This window comes from Myxocyprinus asiaticus, chromosome 36 (assembly GCF_019703515.2).
Source record: "Myxocyprinus asiaticus isolate MX2 ecotype Aquarium Trade chromosome 36, UBuf_Myxa_2, whole genome shotgun sequence".
In the NCBI taxonomy this organism is placed as follows: Eukaryota; Metazoa; Chordata; class Actinopteri; order Cypriniformes; family Catostomidae; genus Myxocyprinus; species Myxocyprinus asiaticus.
This window is the reverse complement of record NC_059379.1, coordinates 11,268,665-11,290,053: the sequence shown is the minus strand read 5'-3', so window position 1 is coordinate 11,290,053 and position 21,389 is coordinate 11,268,665. Positions and strand designations below refer to the sequence as shown.

At 41.5% G+C, this 21,389-nt stretch overlaps 1 protein-coding gene across 5 annotated transcripts in view; it reads right to left on the bottom strand.

Moving 5' to 3' along the window:
- Window positions 1-21,389, bottom strand: part of LOC127426962 (BAH and coiled-coil domain-containing protein 1-like) — a 136,051-nt gene that overhangs the window by 16,329 nt on the left and 98,333 nt on the right. For all 5 annotated transcript variants that reach the window (XM_051674191.1, XM_051674190.1, XM_051674194.1 and 2 more), the window contains exons 11-14: window positions 18,197-19,012; window positions 12,044-12,201; window positions 10,389-10,525; window positions 9,947-10,054 (exon numbers count right to left, since the gene is read on the bottom strand). In XM_051674191.1, coding sequence (XP_051530151.1) covers window positions 9,947-10,054; window positions 10,389-10,525; window positions 12,044-12,201; window positions 18,197-19,012 — 1,219 coding nt within the window. The remainder of the gene's footprint in view (window positions 1-9,946; window positions 10,055-10,388; window positions 10,526-12,043; window positions 12,202-18,196; window positions 19,013-21,389) is intronic.

Below are 21,389 nucleotides of genomic sequence, written 5' to 3'. Positions count from 1 at the left end.
TGTATGTGTGAATGTGTGTGTGTGTTGCCAACCATCTAGCACAGTGCTTTTGCTTCAGGATCCAGATTTTACACTAGACATCAAGTTGTGAGCCAACAGATTTATCGTACATAAGTAAAAAAAAAAAAAAAAAGGTCTTTAAAATCAAACAAAGAAATTTATTAAAATTACCATGAACTACATTGACCTAACAATATGCAAAATATTAACATGACATAGGCTGAATAGGAAAACTGGCAATTTTATAATTGCATAAACTGATTTACCAGCTTAACACATGGAAAAAACACTGGGCTAAAAATAGTACTGATACTGTTATAGCCATTTAACCAAGTGACTGCAGCCATAGAATTTGGTTGTACACACTGCCTTTCACATCATCAACAAAAGAAAGCATTCTCTTCTCCTTTTCAAAAGTTGCTAAACCTATTTATTTTTGCTATCCTAACTATTCACAACTACAGTATAATGTAAGTAGTATTGTATTATTTGCATTTAGCATTGTTTTATCATCTGCTGTCCGAAATCCACCCCCAGAACTGACCCACCAGACCCCTAGCAGCCCTATTACATTGAAATAAGCCTCAAATTCACTACCTACGTCTATCGGTCTTGTCTCTCGTTTTGCAGTGTATAAGCATCAGTGTTTTTACTCCTGTGAAGCAGACAGCTACTTCAAAGCCACCACAGGCTGCTTTAGTCAGTACCCAGGGTGGGGTGTGGTGGCACAGACATCAGCTGGCCCGTCAGTCACTAGGATGATTGGGAGTTGAGTGTTGGAAGCAGTGTTGTTGTGTGGTTGGTGAATTCCAGCCTCTTTTCCCTGTATCATAGTGATGGCTGTAGTCACTCTACACTCTCAACTGGTTTTGCTTCAGGACCCAGATTTTACATTTAACTATATTAACTATATTAGCAACCTATAGTAGCAACCTAACATAGTACCACAACTGATTATTGTGCAAGAGTAAAAAAGAAATTCCTTAAACTTAAACATTGAAATGTATTAATATTTTAATGGACTGCATAGGCCGAACAATATGCAAAATTATTGAATACGATATACTGTAGGCTGAATCGGAAAATTCAGACTAAACCTCTACAGCTTATAATCCACAATAATGCAGCAATAATGCAGTGTTTGGCACAAACACAATTTTATCTTTGTTGCAAGTGAAACCACATTTAATGAAGTCTGGATAGTACTGTACCTTATTTTGAAAGCTTTTACAAAATGATGGATTAATTTGCACCATAATACTATAGAGTTTGTTTGGTCGCACATCCATTGACATAAACAACAATAGATATGGGAAGCGTTTTCCCCTCCCTTTTAAAAGTTGATCAGCCTGCTCTATTTTGCTGTCCAAACTATGTACAATTATATATTAAGTTGCATTTTATTATTAGCATTTAGCTGCCCCATACCCTTTCTGAACAGACCTGCGACTCATTTTGGGTCACCCACCATTTGAGAACCACTGCTCTACACTACATCTAGAAAGAGGGCTAGTTCCTCTATAACAGAGTGTTTTTAAAAGGAGTTTTTTAAAACAGCAATATAGAAGCCCTGATGGGAAGGAATGATACCACATTCTTAGCACATGCATGAAGACTAACATAGACACACATTCACATACACATTCATTGCACTTGCCCTGCACTGGCTGTTGTGCTCTCCTCTCATCCTTTCAGCTGTCTGAACACTGGCTGTCTGCCCTTTACTCTGGCCGGTGCTGTCAAAAAGAATCAGCGTCCCCAACACACAGACCCTGCTCAATACAAAGAGCCCCTCCTGCTCAATACAAAGAGCCCCTGCTTCAGCTAGAGAGGAAGGGAGTTGCCCGCAGAGAGAGAGGGAGAGAGAGAGGCAGGGATACATGACCAGGACCGATGGGTGGAGCATGGGTGTATCAGAGGTGGAAAAAATAGACCATGGTCCAAAAAACCTCCGTAATCAACAAGTTTTTTAAAATTGTGGTTCATTATGATTTGTTGGAGACTAATGTTCTCAAAATTTGTGTTGTAAATTTAGATATAGAAACTTGGTTTTCTAAACTTATTGAACAAGCTTCATAATGTTTACAAATTAAACAGCTTACAAAGCTAAGGTAAGCATCAATATTACTACTGCTCATACTTATCGGTATAGTTTTTTGTTTTTTTAAGTATTCAAGTTTGGTGAGTAACTCGTCCCGCACCAGTTGTGCTAGAGATGCAGTACTAATGAATGTGTATTGTTTAGGAGAGTTGGGCTATTCAATTTCCAAATGAATGGGATTACATTTTTGCATGGTGGATGATAAAACGTGCAACAAAAATCCTTACATTTTGAAGTAGGGATCCAAGCTTTATCCAGGGACCAATAATTTCAAAGATTGGGGCTCTTATAACTTGGGCCAGTAAGCAACCAACCCGAACACCCTAGCAACAAGGCAATATGCTAAAATCCACTCAAAATACCTAAGCAACCTGATAGCAACACCCAGGCAACCACTCACAACACCTTAGCATTATGATGGCAAATTTTTCAAGGGGAAGCACCTTTCACATTTTCTCAGAAATGTACAGTACAAGAGATCTGCCAAGCTCAATCAGTGTTATCATAGACATGGACAAAAATTGTCCAATTTCCAAACGTTCAGAAAAATTAGACTGCATAGTAGAAAGCGAAAGCCAGAAGTAGATTCAAATGAAACTACAGAGAAAGACAGACATCCCCAAGATCAAAGACGACACAAAAGAACAACAAGTGATGTAAGCCTAGTAAGAAAGAGAAAAGGAGGAGAAAAAAGAGAGAGAGGGAGCATTCCTTATGGAGTCGCCCGGCTGATCAGACCTGCGGAGCTGAATCGATGAACACTAAAGTCTATCGACCCACCACCACATGTGGCATGGACACACCATTCTCTACCTCTGCACCCAATGAATTCATCCAAATACATCATATTACCTTATTATCCACAATCCCAACTCCAAACATACCCCTCAAAAAAAAAAAACAACAAAAAAAAAACCTGAAGATAAATTATTGCTTATTTGGGAGAAGATGCTACAAGCAAACATGGATTTCTCCAGCATAACAGACCCGAAGGGAAGTGCAGGGAGATCTTTAAGAACAAAGCATTACAGAGAGTAAAGAGAGTGTTGAGTGCATTTTCCTTTCTCCTCCTTGTGGCACAAGAACATATATTTACTGATCCTCTCTCTCTCTCCTTCTTATTCTTCAGATACCACTCTAAGAAGTCATTATGGGCCTTAAAGGGATAGTTCACCCAAAAATGACAATTTTGTCATCATTTACTCACTCTCATGTTGTTTCAAACCTGTATGACTTTAATTCTTCTGTTAAACACAAAAGGAGATGTGGCAGAATGTTTGGGATTGCATCCTAAGTTACTATTCACTTTCATTGCATCTTTTTAATTTAATAGAATGAAAGTGAATGGTGACTGAGACTGAACATTTTGCCAAACATCTCCTTTTGTGATCCACAGAAGAGAGAAAGTCATACTGGCTTGGAACAACATGAGGGTGAGTAAATGATGACTTTTTTTGTTAAAACAGAAAATAAAGCTTCAGTTTGTAGCAAGGAAGCATTTTCTCTCTGGCTGTGTGCATCTACAATTCAGGTCTGCATTTAAATACTATCTTAAATCCACAAGGCCCAGGAGAGCAGGTAACCGTGGAAACCTGATTAGTAACCCAGCACCAGGTTCGAGGCAGGGTTTGGCATGGGGTTTCTGTAGCTTGATGAGGTCTGTGGCATGGCTATTAAAGAGCTCTGAGAGAGTGGAGCTGACAGTCCCCCCACCCTCCACTCTACTCTGCCTGTCGCCACCCAAAGATGACCTTCTGACCTCCTGACCCTGAAAGCCCCCTCTAGTCCTTGTGTCAACTCCATGTCACATTCCTGCTGTTGAGAGGGAGCGAGTGTGTGTGTGTGTGTGTGTGTGTGTGTTTGTGTATGTTGGTAAATTCACAGGCCTCTAATTACAAACCCTTTCCCCTCTGTGAGGTCAGGATTACACAGTAATACTATTCAGAAAAGGGCATTGATTAGCAAGACACAATTATCAAGCAGAGAGAGAGAGAGAGAGAGAGAGAGAGAGAGAGTGTGTCTCGGTCTCAGTGAGCCCGCTGGTTTGTTCCAGTTTGTCATTACATGTTCTCTCTGTTTGGTTCAGGTGTCGCTGGCTTGCACAATCAGACTTGATTGTTTCCATGGTAACGCTGATAATTTCAGCTTGCTGTGGGCAAGCAGTACCTGATCGCCATTAGGTCCCTGGCTATATCTACCTCACGCTGTTTTATGTTCGTCGCTCGATTGTTTGTTTGAGTCCTGTTGCTTACCACTCGCTCCCTCTGCCCTAGTATCATGTTCTGTTTATTGGTTACCAGTCTAAGCTGTGTGCGCAGGGATTGTGGTTACCATCCTGCCTGTTGCCTCGCCTCCTTTGACTCTTCTCCTGAGCCAACTGTCCAGTAAAAGCCCCCGCTCATCAGCAGACAAGAGGTTATTGGCGAGCGCAACTCCTCTGAGCAAAAACCCCACACAACAACCTGTTCTCCTGGCCCGGCTGCAGCACGGATCGACCATTCACTCTGTTTCTGCCCTGGTGGACTCCGGAGTGGAGGGAAACTTCATTGATGCTGCCACGGCTTCCAGGTGGCATATTCTGGTGGTAAAGTTGTCCGAACCCATTACTGCGTATTCCCTTAGCGGCTCACCCCTGACTATCGTCACCCATTCTACAGAGCCGCTCACCCTCATCACTGGTAACCACACTGAGCAACTCTCCTTTCTGCTGGTCCACTCTCCCTCTACACTAGTGGTACTAGGGCATCCCTGGTTGGTAACACACAATCCACATTTTGACTGGTCAACCAATTCTGTTCTAGCCTGGAGTCCTTATTGACCCTCCCATTGTCTTAACTCGGCTGTCTCTACTATCCAGTCTTGTGTCTTTTCAGGATGAACCAGAGTATTTATCCGGTGTACCCATGGCATACCACGATCTGGGGGCGGTTTTCAGTTGGTCCCATGCCACGGCCCTTCCTCCTCATCGCCTGTACGTTTGCGCAATCGATCTACACCCTGGGACTTCTCCACGAGGTTAACTGTATTCGCTCTCTGCTCCTGAGAAGGAGAACATGAATAAATATACTACTGATTCTCTGGCAGCTGGTCTCATCCGCCATTCCTCTTCTCCTGCAGGGGTGGGTTTCTTCTTCATGAAGAAGAAGGACGGCTCACTTAGACCCTGTATTGATTATCGGGGGCTGAATGATATCACGGTGAAGAATCGCTATCCTTTACCATTGATGTCTTCAGCTTTCGAACTCTTGCAGGGGGCGTCCGTCTTTACGAAGTTGGACCTATGCAATGCTTATCACCTGATTCGAATCAGGAAGGGGGATGAGTGGAAGACAGCTTTTAACACCCATAGGGGGCACTTTGAATATTCTGTCATGCCGTTCGGATTGGGCAGCACCCCCGCTGTCTTCCAGGGGTTCATGAATGACGTGCTTTGGGACATTGTAGGTCGATTTGTTTTTGTTTATTTAGACCATGTCTAGCACATCAGGCAGGTGTTTCAGTGACTGCTAGAGAACCAACTGTTCGTTAAGGCAGAGAAGTGTGTTTTTCATGCGCAATCGGTTCCGTTCCTGGGTTTCATCATTTCATCTGAAGGGGTGCACATGGACCCTGTTAAAGTTAAAGCAGTTTCTGATTGGCCAACCCCAGACTCGCGCAAGTCTTTGCAAAAGATTCTGGGGTTCACTAAGTTTTACCAACGTTTCATTAGAAACTTCAGTCAGCTCGCCGTGCCCCTGACGGATCTCACCTCTGCCCGTACTAAGTTCTGTTGGTCCTTGAGGGCAGAAGCTGTGTTTTCTAAATTGAAAGAAAGGTTTACTACCACTTTCATTCTTAATACTCCTGACCCTTCACATCAGTTTGTGGTAGAGGTGGATGTGTCAGAGGTTGGGGTCGGTGCTGTCCTGTCTCAGCGCTCTTCCTCGGACAGGAAGATGCATCTGTGCACCATCTTTTCCTAGCTGAACGGAATTACAACATTGGTAATAAGGAGTTGTTGACTGTCAGACTGGCCTTGGGGGAGTGGCATCACTGGTTAGAGGGTTCAGGGTACCTTTCTTGGTCTGGACTGACCACAAGGACTTGGAGTATATCTGCGGAGCTAAACGTCTTAACTCCAGACAGGCTCATTGGGCGCTTTTTGTTTTACCCATTTTGATTTTATTTTGTCCTAATATCCGGGCTCCAAAAACACCAAGCCTGATGCTCTATCCCGAGATTTTGAAGTCGGGACCTCCACCACCCCTCTGGATACCATCCTCCCTGCCTCCTGGGTGGTGGGCATGGTGTCCAGGGACATTGAGTCTAAAGTCCGTTCTGTGCTGCGTAACACCACCTCACCCGCCAGATGGCCAACGGGTCTGTTATTCGTTCCGCGGTCAGTCCCTTCTTATTCTGTCAAATGGATACTCGAAATCAGATGCAGGGGCAGAGGGGTTCAGTACCTGGTAGACTGGGAGGGTTATGGTCCTGAGGAGAGATGCTGGGTCCCAGCTCAGGACATTCTGGCCTCGCCCTCATCGATCGGTTCCATCTCCATCATGGTCACAGTCTGTCTGTACTGTCACAGTCTCAGTGAGTCCGCTGGTTTGTTCCAGTTTGTCATTACATGTTCTCTCTGTTTGATTCAGGTGTTGCTGGCTCGCGTAATCAGCATTGCCATGGAAGCCTTGATTGTTTCCATGATAACGCTTATCATTCCAGCTTGCTGTGGGTGAGCGGAACCTGATTGCCATTAGTTCCCTGGCTATATGGCTATCTGTTTTGTGTTCGTCGCTCGATTGTTTGTTTGAGTCCTGTTGCTTACCACTCTCTCCCTCTGCCCTAGTATCATGTTCTGTTTATTGGTTACCAGTATGCGCTGTGAGCACCGGGATTGTGGTCACCATCCTGCCTGTTGCCTCGCCTCCATTGATGCTTCTCCTGAGTTTCTCCTCAGCGATACCTCACTACACTGGAACTGTTCAGCACACGGCCACTACGCACACAAGCTTATGAACATACTACTCTCTCTGTATTCCTCGAGGATCTACACTACACGACCACTATTCACACAAGCCTACGAAAAAACACCATCCTTCTCCACGCTGCAGTCAGTGCCTGGGTTGAAGCATTACCAGCATTGCTGTGTTTGTTAAATAAATATCAGATCATTGTCTTCACATTTGGATCTATTGTCTCATTCTTGCTGAAAGAGAGAGAGAGAGAGAGAGAGAGATAGAAAGAGAGAGAAAAGCGAGAGACAGCAGAAGGAAGATGGCAAAAGAGAGCAGTAGAAAACAGTCATGTGAGTGTGGGCATGCATGTTCATGCCGTGTTGCCCTCAACAGTTCAATAATCAAATTCTAGCATTTTCTCATGACTGTTACTATTATTTAGCAATGAAAGCCTCAATCATTCCAGTAATTAAATATTATATATAAAAATAATATATACATGTATATTTAAACTTCAAACAATTTTTTTTTTTTTAAACCAACAGATTTCATCTTTTTTCTTTGTTATAAGATAAATTTTTTACTAGCCATTCATCATTTATTTGTTAGCACTTTTGAAATGCCTTATATGTATCGATTGTACAGTTTATTTTTCCTTTTCCCAGACTCAGGCTTCCAATTTTAAATTATGAAAATACATTATATTAATACAATTACATAATACATAATACATAATTTTGCTAAATTATGCATAAAGTGTGAAAATTTGTTTTTTTAAAATTTTGTGTATTTAGGATACATAACATTTTAGTTATGAAATTAGTCTAAAGCAAGACAATGCAGTCAGACATCTTAGAGGATGAACTGATGCCAACTCCAACTGTAAGACATCGGATACTTGATATGCCACTGCCTGAACCATGGATTTAGGATGGACCCCACTGAACCTCACCGAAATGACCTGCCAGTTAAACTGCAATGCACCTCATTGATCTCTGCCTGCATCACCTTTGTCCATTGATGGACTACACTCTTGAAATGGAAGACCTAGACAATCACTTAATTGCCCACAAAAGACTTCATCAGGCAACTAACAAAGGACAATGCATCTATGTGAACTTCTGCAGTTAATCCAGGATGGACTTCAAAGACATTAGTCATTAATCTTGCAGTTCATACAAAATCTGTTTAAACACTGGCCCTTAACACTTACTTAGTTTACAAATTTTAAATTGTAAATGGACCCTGTTAAAGTTAAAGCAGTTTCTGATTGGCCAACCCCAGACTCGCGAAAGTCTTTGCAAAGGTTTCTGGGGTTCACTATTTTTTACCGACATTTCATTAGAAACTCCAGTCAGCTCACACGCTTACATAATGCATATCATATGACTGGCTCTTTCGTTCATATGGTATTTGAACCTCTTGGCAATGCCACAACGACCCATCAAAACCCTTAACCCTGTCGAATGACCTCTAACCTCTCACAGATTTGGGCTGATGTCAAAGGACACTACAGTCCTTAGTAAACCAATGCATAAAGAGAGTTTATGATATTGTGACCAGCTAACAAACAAAAACGACTCATCTCTGAACACCAACACAACGTATAGCTTCAAATCCAATAATGCTGACATACACTCCGGTAAATGTTAACCTTCAATTACCCAACAACTCTTGTTGTCAGCCATCAAACGGATGCAAACCATGGCGAGAAAGTCAAACCCCTGCCTTTCTCCGACATTCCCTAAAGGCACTCTAAAAAAAAAAGGCTTTTTACGACTCGGATAAATTCTAGTGGCGGGAAGTTGTCATTTGTTTTATTTGGCAGGGGAGCTTTAATAACGACAGGGATAAATGTGTGCTGGGTATAGCATGTGTAATTAAGCTTGGGCTCCTGCTTTTCATTAGCACGCTGCTAATCAACCAAGACTAGTAATAAAATGAGAGTTTTGTTAATCAGGTAGGGTAAACTTGATTTGACTGAGTTTATCAAAATGTCTTAAGCCTGGCATAAACAGAGATGTATCTCAAGGGACCACACTCATCCATCAGGGTAATAACCGAAGCTCTGACTTTGTGCAGGCAATTGGTCTTTGCATTTTATCAAATTAATATCGCAAACGAGTCATGGGTTAGCAGGGACTTGCAACACTTGTAGATAATCAATGGAAGCTGTAAATACTGTATGATTAATGATGGCTCTTTGCACTGATTAAGCACTTAGTCTGCCTTGCTTGAACTGATAGGAGTCTCTAGACTTATATACGCACACACACTTACTCTCGTATTAAGCGGCAGTGTCAGATTGTGCATGCACGCACATTCACAAATACAGTCTTTCAGAATACCAACACACCTCCTATCTACACTTTATTATTAATTGATGTGAAGCATTTGGCTACAGGTAAGAAATTGTTTCCTCACACTGGTCTCAGTAAGCTCTAATTGAATCACAGCTCTCTCTCTGGAATCAGTGGATGAACATTTTCATTATTACTCTGCAAGACAAGGCCCTGAACGAGTAATGAAACAATAAATGAGTTTGTTTTAAAGGAATGTTCCAGGTTCAATACAAGTTAAGCTCAATCAACCGCATATGTGGCATAATACTGATTACTTCAAATTACAAAAAATAATTGACTCATCCCATTTATAAAAAAACAAAAGCAAAAGTTGTAGTTACAGTAAGGCATTTAAAATGGAAGTGAATGGGGCCAGTGTGTATTTAAAAGTTTATGGACTAGCCCCATTCACTTTTATTTTAAGTGCCTTCCTGCAACTGTGATTTTTTTTATTGATTTTTTAATAATTTTTTGTTGTAAAAACATTATGCCACAAATGCAGTCAATTAAGCTTGTTCTGAACCCAACATTCCAGACAATTAACAGGAAAAAAAAGGGACACCCACTTGACTTTTTTAGGGTCATCCGTGGGGATTGGGGGTGCCGATGTGGACTTGCGCTTCCGTGGCCTTCCAGGCCCTCGACGAGCTGGACTCCGTGAGGTCTCCTCTTTCCTTTAAACACACACACACACACACACACACACACACACACAGAGCCCATCAATCACTCTAATTCACACTAATGATGTTGAATGGAATGAAACACTTACCCATCCTAATTGTGAGAATGGACTAGTGGAAAGACTTAAGCACAGCTCAGGCTTATGCAAAGAGGGCTCAGCACAAGCTGGGTGGTCTCAGCAGAGCTGGAGATAGAGTGTGTGCGCTGAAGATCGAAGGGCTTTCCATCTCAATGCTTGTGTGTAAATGGGTTTCGAAAGGTGTGCGGAGTGCATCTGAATGTTGAAGGGTGTGTGTTTGTTAAAGTGGTATGTGGTTCACTCACTGGTGGTCATGTTTTCTCTGTAACTTGGCCAGCTCTCTCTGTTTTTCCTTGTAGCGCCGTTGCAGTTCTGCCAGCCGCATGCGCATCGCTAGCTCATCTTGATCCAGCGTTTCCATGGTAGCCTTAACAGGACACACCTACACACGCAACCCACAAACTCAAATGAATTTTAAGTATGTACACTGTAACAACAACACAGTTGTAAAAATGTAAATGCCACAAATGATTTTTATTTATCAATTAACTTTAAACAAAGTGCAGTAAACATAAAAACTAAATCAATCCTTGGTGTTACCACCTCATGCCTTTATAACAGCACCAATTATCCTGGACACACTTGCACACAGTTTTGTTAAGGTTGTTGGCAGGTTGTTCCAAGCATCTTGTCACAGTTCCTTTATGTATTAAGTCTCAATTCCTTCTGTATCTTTATGTAATCCCAGACTGACTCAATGACTACATTTACATGGACACCAGAAAGTGGCTTATTGCGAGAAAGTGGTTATTGCAAGAAAGCAGCGTTCCTGTTTACATGCACTGAATAAGTGGCGTACTCTTTGCTCCTGTATACTGGCAGTTCGGTCACTAAGCGGCTTTCTCCACAGCAACGTAATTTTCCCGCTACGCTTCTGTAAATAATAAACATAGGATTCGAGAAAGACTTCACTATTTTGTTTACTGTTGCTTCACTTTATTTCCAGATATTCCAGTGTTGTTGCTGTGATTGTTTCCGCCACTTTCTATTGTGACCTGCAGCAGAATTGCGCTGCAATAGTGGGGTTTCCCTCTGATGTAAAACTCTGGGATTCCCCCAATGTACTAGCGCATATAGGCTTACTTGAAGGACAGTCACTATTTTACATTGGTGTGTATAAATGGGTAAAGTTTATAGTGTATGTGATTTTCTCACTATACTCCCAGAAATTTTCCCAACTTGTTGTTGGGCACCATCCTATGACTTTAGTTATCCCGGTCCACACATGCGATCTCTTCAAACACCCATCAGCACACTGCTTATGCTTTTACATGACAATATTAAGCCGCATTCTCCAAGAGAAACCTAGGTGTGTTAAACTGCTTTCTCTTAATCCCTTAAACGGCATAAGGAAATCAGCATTCTTGTTTACATGACGTTTCAGAACGCCACTTTCTGCTAAATCCCTGGAATAAACCGTTTTCTTAAATTCATGTAAATGTGGTCAGTGATGTTGATATTCAGGGTCTGTGGGGGTCATACCATATGTTGTAGAACTACTTCTACTTCTCTTCTATTTTATATGCAAAAGGAATGTTTCTTAAATAATCTAAACAAAAGAGGAAGATGTAAAATAACCATCTTATGGCAAATGTTTTTGTGAACCATCTAATGTGTCTAAAACTTTTGCACAGTACTTTATATGGAAACAAATGTTGACTTCAGTCAAAACAACTGGCCTCATTCGTGAAACGAGCAGAACTGTTTTTTTTTGTTGTTTTTTTTTTATTGTTCATAAAACAATAATTCTTGCATAAATTGTTGCACTGAATTCATGTCAGAATCACGTTAGAATAATTTTATGAATAATTTACACAGAATTTCCTTCTTTTTTCGTAAATGAGGCCAAATGTACAAAAAATGTAAACTTTATGCAAATAAAAAAACGAGTGATATGTACCGGTTCGGGGCGTGGCGTCCAATTGCACTTCCTGCGCAGATTAAGGATTCTTCGGAGGGGTGGGACTGAGTCTGCAGTGATGGGCGGGGCCAGCTCCAAGGCGCGAGCAGCAGCAAGAGTTGCCAAACTTTGGAGGTCAAAGGTCAACATGTCTTCTTCTGCAGGAGACAGAGTTGATTTAACCAGACCATCACAGTTTTTTTATGAAAAAATGTTTGTACACTGTTGCTCCAAAATATGTTTGTATTTTAACCTCAGCACAAACGTGACATTTTTAACGTGATTGTTATTTTAGCTGAGCACCTGTATTAGTTGTATTAACTTCAGATGTACACGCTTTACATGATCTTTGCCATTGCATGTTGATGTCAGTCATACTGAAGTAGTTGTGAAGCCTTGTGCATGTAAATTAGCTATTCCAAAATGTTCAATTGATCATTATTTTCTTTTAAAGCAGCATATACAGCAAATTTTTAAACACACAATGACAAGTTTTTTTTTCTGCAATGGGCAATGATTGATTTATTGGTGGGTATGCAAACCTTCGCTGTTGTCTGAGATGCATCAGGGCGCATATACACTACAGGCATCTACACTACAAATGCGATGTGGTCACATGAATTTGTGGTTTGATTGATGAAATAAAACATTTTGCACCCAGTTTATAACTAATTCTATATTTAGCACTGTACACTTAGAATCAGATCACCCTAGACGGATGTTAATACCAGGTGTAAACGGTACTTCTGTCTCTCCATACACATTCAAAAGTGACCAAGCAATACAGACATCTATTCTGTCCCTGTGGACGCAAGCAGAGAAACCTGAAAAGGAGGAAAAATAAAGAGAGAGAAAAAGAGAGAAAGAGGAAAGCCTCAAACTATACAGAGCGCCAATAAGCACGCCGCTGTTTCCTGACAGCACTTTGTGCTTTCAGAGGCTGAATGAGCAATGATGATAGCTATTAACCAGAGAGCTTATCTCTGTACATGAGTCTTAGATGCCAGAAGCCATGCTAAAGAGAGAGCAAGAGCAAGAGAGAGAGAGATGAAGAAGGGGGATTTCTTAACATTTATCACTGTCATTGGGGCAGGCCACATGCTCAGTCTCCACTCAGCCAATGAGGCTTGAATATTCATGACAGCCGAAGCTGGCCTGGGGATACTGAGTAGACTGTATGAGCAAGAGTGTGTGTGTAAGTGTATGTGTGAGAGTCTGTGGCTGTGTTAGCTCACTAATGCAGCTCGCGAATCTGTTGCGTCACAGTAAGGCAGGGGCACAGTTTTGGTTCGGCAAGTAGAGAGACTGAATAAGAAGGGAGAAGGAGGGGTGGAGGAGGGAGGCAATAAGAGGTAAAGTGTTTATTGAGCTATCTATTTATTCACAAACATCCCCTCATTACTAACATGGAAAGAATCCAATTTTCTCCTCCTAGGGGAAATGCGTAGCGCACGAGCGGACCTGTGCGTGGAGGGCAGAGAGCAGGAGGAGATAAAAAAAGAGAGAGAGGACATGAGAGGAGGAGAGAGAAATGTGAATGATAAGTTGTTCCAAAATATCCTATTGGAAAATTACATTGCTTATTTATTGTATGTTTCATTTAAGTATTAACTTTTCTCAGGTGGTTCTCCTAAGATTCATTAGGAGACATAAAAATGAAGCTGGTTGACCTGGTTTTCTCACTGAATATTTTTGTCTTATTTTCCAGTAAAAATATCTAAACATCCTTAAAACAAGATCCTACGGGTTACCAGCATGAATGAAAACTCTCAGCTGAAGCAGAGAGAGACTGAGAGAAAGGGAGAGAGAGTGAAAGAAAGAAAGAAGAGAAAGAAGAGAAAGACTGGATTACAGTGGTCTTAGAGGATCTTCGGTTTCCCAATTGGCTGAAATCATTGTGCCACTTTTAGCCCTGTGGTGGTCCTTCTGAAATCAATGCCCTCCACCTGTCGTAACAAGACCAGGAGGGACAAGAGCCTCGGAACAGGGGATAAAATGATAGCGGACAAAAGCAAGATGTAGGAGAAGGATGGAATAGCAGAGGCCCAAAAAAGAAAGGAAAAAGGAAAGAGAGAAGGAAAGGTGAAAGATAGATAATGCTCTCCGGGCGATAGCTGAGAGCATTTTGCCAACAAAGCCAGGAAAAAAGACAAGTAAAGCAGTATAGCTTGGTATCACTGACCAATCGATAACAACTACCAACAACACTTCAAAGCACCTCTCAAAATCTATATAATTTTATCACATGCTATTTGTCCACACATCACAATGCCCATAACACCGCAAAGAGTGCTAGCAGAGCGCCTGAGACATCTGCAATAGATAAGGATCCTTGAAATCAAATCTGCAAATCACTGCAGAGTAAACCCGATCGCATATGAAATCTTTAGCCGGCGAAAGACCGGGTCCTGACAGCCAGCACGGGCCGCCTCACCTCCAGTTCTTTAATAATTCAACGCCGGGCGAGTTTATTGATGGCTTCTTCCTTGCTGTAATGGGCTTCATCATATTCTCTTATTAGTCACTTTAGTGCGGCTTGCTCGGACAAGAATTACACAACAGATTACATTTTAATATGATCAGAAACTGCAGTTGAAGAACATGAGCACACAAATAGTTAAAATGATGCAAAGCTCCAAATGCAGTTAGTTTTTTCTTTCTTTTTTTTTTTCTTTCTGTGCGGTATGAGGGTTTGGGATTTCTCAGCTGCTAGAGTATGCTGGTGTAAATAAAAACATCCATTGGCAGGGAGACTCTAAACAGTCTCTGGAAAACAAACAATGCTTTAAAACAGCACTCACAACAATGGGGCCTAATTAGCCGACAAGAGTGTATAGTCCTGGGAGGAAAAAGATCAGCTGCTTTTACTATTTCATCAAGGGAAATTCTACAACGCTTAATGTGGTAAACATGGACATGTTTTAATGTACTAAAACAATAACTGAGGTGAATCAAATTTCTTTCGAACATTACTTGTAATGAACATTATTTACTGCCAAAAGCAAGTCGTAATCCACATAGAAAACAATATTTTACATAAAAGGGATGAGTTTCTTTCCGTATGACTTTCTTTCGTCCGTGAAAAACAAAAGGAGATGTTAGACGTAGTATGTTAGTCTCAGTCACTATCCACTTTCATTGCATCTTTTTTCTATACAATAAAAGTGAATGTTGTCTGAGGCTGTCGGTCCCTAACATTCTGTTTAACATCTCTTTTTGTGTTACACAGAAGATAGAAAGTCACAGTAAATAATAGCAGAATTTTTATTTTAAGTGAAATATACCTTTGTGTTTTCTTGCCCATAGGAGGCTGTTAAAAGAAAACAGCTTAACATAAACTTCAGTCTGTCTGAACACAGCTTCCACTATCAATAAGGTGCAAAATAACTTTTTGTCTTCCAAGGTCACAGTGTCAGTACATAAGCCACATCTTTATAATGATTTTTGAAGGCAAAATTGTAAAATGTAAAACTTTGCCATTTGCTTTTAGATTATGGACTCATCAATTTGTCTGTAGACATTATTTATGAGCTCGAGCACAAAACGCGCGCAGCCCGATATTTCTAACTGCGCATCTTTAGAACCTTGAATTATTTGCGCAAATTAGTGGATCCACAAGGTGGCAATACTCACATTTGAGTCGTTGCTGTCAAAAAGAAATGCTAGAAGATGATGTAATCGCTGGTAAATAAAAGGAGATGAAGGTAAAAACAACAACAGTAGATATGGATGTCAAGAGTGCATGTGTGAGGAGGTCAGGAGATACCTGAGTTTGTATAACTTGAGTCTGAAGGAATATAAAGACATATTTATGGGTCTAAACTCCTGAAGAGAAATAGTTAGTTTGGCACACGGCAAACGCCTGTGTATTCGCACATCAAATGGAGTATACTATGACAGCCTCGCGTACGACTGTACACAGACGCTGAGCATTCGCATCAAAATCGAAGTATACTTTGGGCTTAAGGTGTAAAAAATATTAGTCTTCCAAATCCACCGTTTCAGTATCTTAGTATGTTAGATATTTCACAGAATTATTTTCTCAAACTCATGTTGTTCAAACGAGTCACCATTCACTTGCATTGCATCTTTGTCATAGAATGAGTGTGAATGGTCACTGAGACTTACATTCTATCTAAGAACTCCTTTAGCATTTCAGGAAAGACAAAAAGTCATAAAAGTTTGGAACAGCATGAGTTTAAATTTTTTGGGCGAACTAAACCTTTAAGAAATGCTTAGCTTTTTTCTTATAACAGGCTTCTATGGGTGAGAAAAAAACGTCATGTAAAAATATTGTTGTTTTGGCAGTGAAGAATTTTGGTTCTATTTGGTTGTCTTTGTAGTACATAAAGCCATGTTAAGCGTTTTGCATGCTAATCATTTTAGAATGTCCCCATCAACTTTCCACTAAGGAATTCGGAGAGCTGTGGGAAAGTGGGGTGGCTTTTTTCCATCGAAAATGAGGCTTATAAAAGTGATCAAACAGGTTGAGGAGCAGGGGCAGGGGAGCCGTCCCTCAGGATGACTGAGTGGACACAGGCCAATCCGGAAGACCCGGGGGGAGCTAGCTATCATTAGAGCTGCCTTTTCAGACAGGCTGAAGCCCTTTAAAAACATATCCCCCTCCTCCCCGCTCCATCTTAGTCTCTCCCACAGGAAGCACTGAACCCCAAAAGGATGAGGAGCATTTGATCTTTAGGCAGGAAAAGACAGCATGACTCGCTTAGTGCGAGCGAGTGCACAGCTGAGTGAATGACTTGTGTGTGCATGCAGCAGCTACAGGAAAAAGATGTGTGTGTATGTATCTGTGTGAGAGTTTTTGATTGTGTGTGGGTGTATTTGTGTGTGTGTTTGCACATATTGTCAGGATGAAAGTTTGGGCGGGGGGGGCTTTGTTATCTTTCCTTCTCACAAAGCCTAGAGATCTAGCTAGGCTGAAACCCCATTTTTGGCACCTCCTTTTGGGAAGAGAGGAAAATCAAAATGAAAGCCAACGTTGTGGTCTTTCCCTGTTGCCTGTATCACAGTGCTACAAGATCGCTCATTCAAATCACTGATGAGGAATCATATCATGTGTGTGATTGGGTGTGCTTTCTATTGTAATAAGAAAGAACAGAACAGCCATTCCCTGTCTTTTTACCTGCCTCCTGGAAATCTGTTGCTGATGGAAATGCTACAAGATGGAGTGGCTTTTGAAACCAGAGGAGTCAATGTTATGTTGGTGTACTGCATGTTAGAAAGCAAAGGATGTAACTAAATGTTTAAAATTGGAGGAGACCACAATGCAAATTATGGGGTTTTAGGGGGAGTTAACACCTCCAATTAAGGCTTGAAGTATGTGTGTTGGGGTGGGGGTATATATAATAAATATATATATGACAAGTATTTTAAAAGTATTTTCAACCACAAAAGTTGGTTTACAAGTTAGTTTTTGTCCTTGACGCATATTTTTACAGTAAATAGGTGCTCACAAACAGAAATCGTTCATCTATTAGGTAACCTTAGTGACAGTAGGCTGCTTCAGCACTTCTATTTTGGCTCATTATCAGATGGAACATTGACAAACCAAGTGTGAAATGTTGGACACTTAATGTACTCAGCGGTTGTAGCGGAAGGGACAGTGTTAGCATGCTGCAATGCTGGACTGACAAAATAATTGAAATTAATGGTGAATATGGCTAAATTTCTTTGAAAACAGCACCTTACAGAGTTGAAAGTTTACCATCACTCCACATTTGGATAATGTGAACATTATTTAAGATTGGACTGAGTTTGAATAACGTGCTAAAGCTAGGGGCAACACATTGCATGTGTTTGAAACAAAATTTTCATCAACTGAAAAACAGTGAATGTTTCCACGTTTTTAAAAATTTTTATTGTTCCATTTGAGACGATACTACAGTGTGAAGACAATACTACACTTTGAAAATTGTGTGTAGCATTCACACACCATTTTAGCATTTTAATTCAGTTGTTTTTTTTTAATTTAACACTTTAAATGACTTTGAGTCATCTTGTGGCCCCCTTGAAAGTATGCTGAGGGCCCTAGTGGGCCACGCCCTCCTGATTGAGAATCACTGTTGTATAGTATATTGTATGTCTGTACCAAAGCAAATCCATGCACCTCTGTCTTATGCATTAAGTTTATCTTACCTGCATTCTCCACCGTGTTGTTCCTCTGCTGTTGGGTTCGCTCCAACTCTGCCAGTTCACTTAGTAATTCTATGCCATAATTAGGGGCCACCGTGTCAGCAGATACAGACACAGGGGCCACCATGCGGGCATCTCGGGTGGCACACAGCGCTGCTGCTATGAGCAGCTCCAAGCTCCAAATGCAGCTGCCTTGGTACTGATTTCCCAGGGCAGACGGCACGGGGCACAGGAAGGGGGGTGGTGATGGATTGGTGGTCTCTACTGGGTTACTGGGTGAATCACAATTGTCCTCTACTGTCCTCTCTGGGTCAGTCACGGTAGGCTCCATACACTGAGAATCCCGGAAGGTGGTCAAAGAACCCTGGATTGGATCCTGTAGAACCCCATCCTGCTCTTTGAGGTCTTCAGATGGTGCCGGAATTTCCATTTCACTAGTTTCATTTTCAGGGATCATGGTCACTGTATCTGGAATGGGGTCTGCTACCGTAGAATCAGTAACGGGGCAAAGGGAAGTTTGCGAGAGTGGAACAGGGCAGCAGGTCACCCGATTCTGACCGTCATCCACCTCTCCTTCAGCTTCTATCACCCCATCATCTTCCTCAACTTCTTGGGGTGTTCCAGTAGGAGATTCCACTCCATTGTGGCAATCAGGCTCCTCCCCGATTTGAGAGAGGGGGAGGGGCTGTGGTGCAGGTTCAGCAGGTTCTGCTTGCTCTGCCTCCAAGTCAGCATGCTCAGCCAATTGGACCTCTTGGGGTGAGGGGCCACCCTTGTAACCCCTGGCGATGGCAGGGTAAGTATAGCCAGGAGGGAGATCTAAAGGAAAAATGGGAATAAAACTGATTGAGTGTTTCCATAAACGGCAATGTTGGTTTGGATTCCTCAGCCTTGTTTGAAGTCCCTCTATTGTAAACATAAAGATTTAACTGCTACTGAAAACACACTTCAGTGCACGCTGGTGTATGAACCAGCAAGCCATTACCATTCATTTGTAATACACATCACAATATGACCTTGTCATTTAAGGGGCATGGGCCCCTGCCGCTCAAGTGCAGAGTAGGGTGATATACAGTACATATGCTGTATACAGAAGCAGTAGTGACAGTGTGTACCATGTTTATCTAGTATAACTCACACACATAATGGAGCCGGCACCATAAAGACTATGGCGCAGGCATGAGCGAATTTCCCATGAATATTGAATTATGTTCAAGTTGTTATGGATGCAGTGTGTATGTGTGCGTGTTAGTGAGAGAGAAAGATTGCACATAGGAATGTTTGTGTATAAATTAATCTTTAAGTGAGAGTGTATTTTTGCTGTGTGTGTGTGAAAATGATTGCACGGGGAACATTTTCTGTATGAAAGACTGAGTGTGTGTGTGTGTATATGAGATCTGCAGTGTAGCTGGTATATTGATGACAGCATGGTGTCTGGGTGTGATTGCGGAGGCAGCCCTGTCACTTCAGCACTGCTATTATTGATTGCATCCATCCACCAGATGAATGCATATCCCTCCACCGGCCAGCACTCAAGGACCCCTGAAGGATAAGAGAGGACCCGTCTGCTGCCTCACTGACCTCCCTACTGTTCTCTGTCTGACTTTCTCACACATATGCTCTATAGCAGACAGTGAGGCTGGGCAATATACATGGATTTAAAAATACTTTTATTTTTATTTTTGACGATATTTTATATATATACACATATATATCGAACCAGTTTGGCCATTCTCTGTTGACCTCTCTCATCAACAAGGCATTTCCATCTGCAGAACTGCCCCTCACTGGATGTTTTTTGTTTTTGGCACCATTCTGAGTAAATTCTAGAGACTGTTGTGTGTGAAAATCCCAGGAGATCAGCAGTTACAGAAATACTCAGACCAGCCTGTCTGGTATCAACTATCATCCATGCAATTATCTAATCAGCCAATCATGTGGCAGCAGTGCAGTGCATAAAATCATGCAGATACGGGTCAGGAGCTTCAGTTAATGTTCACATCACACATCAGAATGGGGGAAAAATTAACTCCGAATGGTGCCAAAAACAAAAAATATCCAGTGAGTGGCAGTTCTGTGGACGGAAATGTCTTGTAGGTGAGAAAGTTCAACGGAGAATTGTCTGGTTCGAACTGACAAAGTGTACGGTAACTCAGATAACTGCTCTGTACAATTGTGGTGAGAAGAATAGCATCTCAGTATTCTATTCTAAATGCAGGTTGGCGCTGTTTTGGCGGCACGAGGGGGACCTATACAATATTAGGCAGGTGGTTTTAATGTTGTGGCTGATCGGTGTATATACTGTATACATACATACATACATACATACATACATAAATACATATATTATATATTTTGTTATGTTGCAGCCTTATGCTAAAATGCTTTAAATTATTTTTTTTTCTTCACATCAGTCTACACTCCATACCCCATAATGATAAAGCAAAAACCAGATTTTTGACAACTTTGCAAATTTATTAAAAAGAAAAAACTGAAATATCACATTGACATAAGTATTCAGACCCTTTGCTATGACACTTGAAATTTAGTTCAGGAGCATCCCATTTCTCTGGATTATCTTTGAAATGTTTCTACACTTTAATTGGAGTCCACCTGTGGAAAATTCAATTGATTGGACATGATTTGGAAAGGCATACACCTGTCTATATAAGGTCTTACAGCTGAAAATACATATCAGAGCAAAAACCAAGCCATGAGGTCAAAGGAACTGCCTGCAGAGCTCAGGGACAGGACTGTGTCAAGGCACAAATCTGGGGAAGGCTACAAAAACATTCGGCTGCATTGAAGGTTCCCAAGAGCACAATGGCCTCCATAATTCTTAAATGGAAGAAGTTTGGAACAACCAGGACTCTTCCTAGAGCTGGCTGCCTGGCTAAACTGAGCAATTGTGGAAGAAGGGCCTTGGTAAGAGAGGTGACCAAGAACCCAGTGGTCACTCTGGTTGAGCTCCAGAGGTCATGTGTGGAGATGGGAGAAACTTACAGAAGGACAACTATTTCTGCAACACTCCACCGATCTGGGCTTTATGGCAGAAGTGGCCAGATGGAAGCCTCTCCTCAGTGCAAGACACTAAAAAGCACCTAAAGGACTCTCAGACTGTAAGAAACAAGATTCTCTGGTCTGATGAAACAAAGATTGAACTGTTTGGCCTCAGTTCTAAGCATCATGTCTGGAG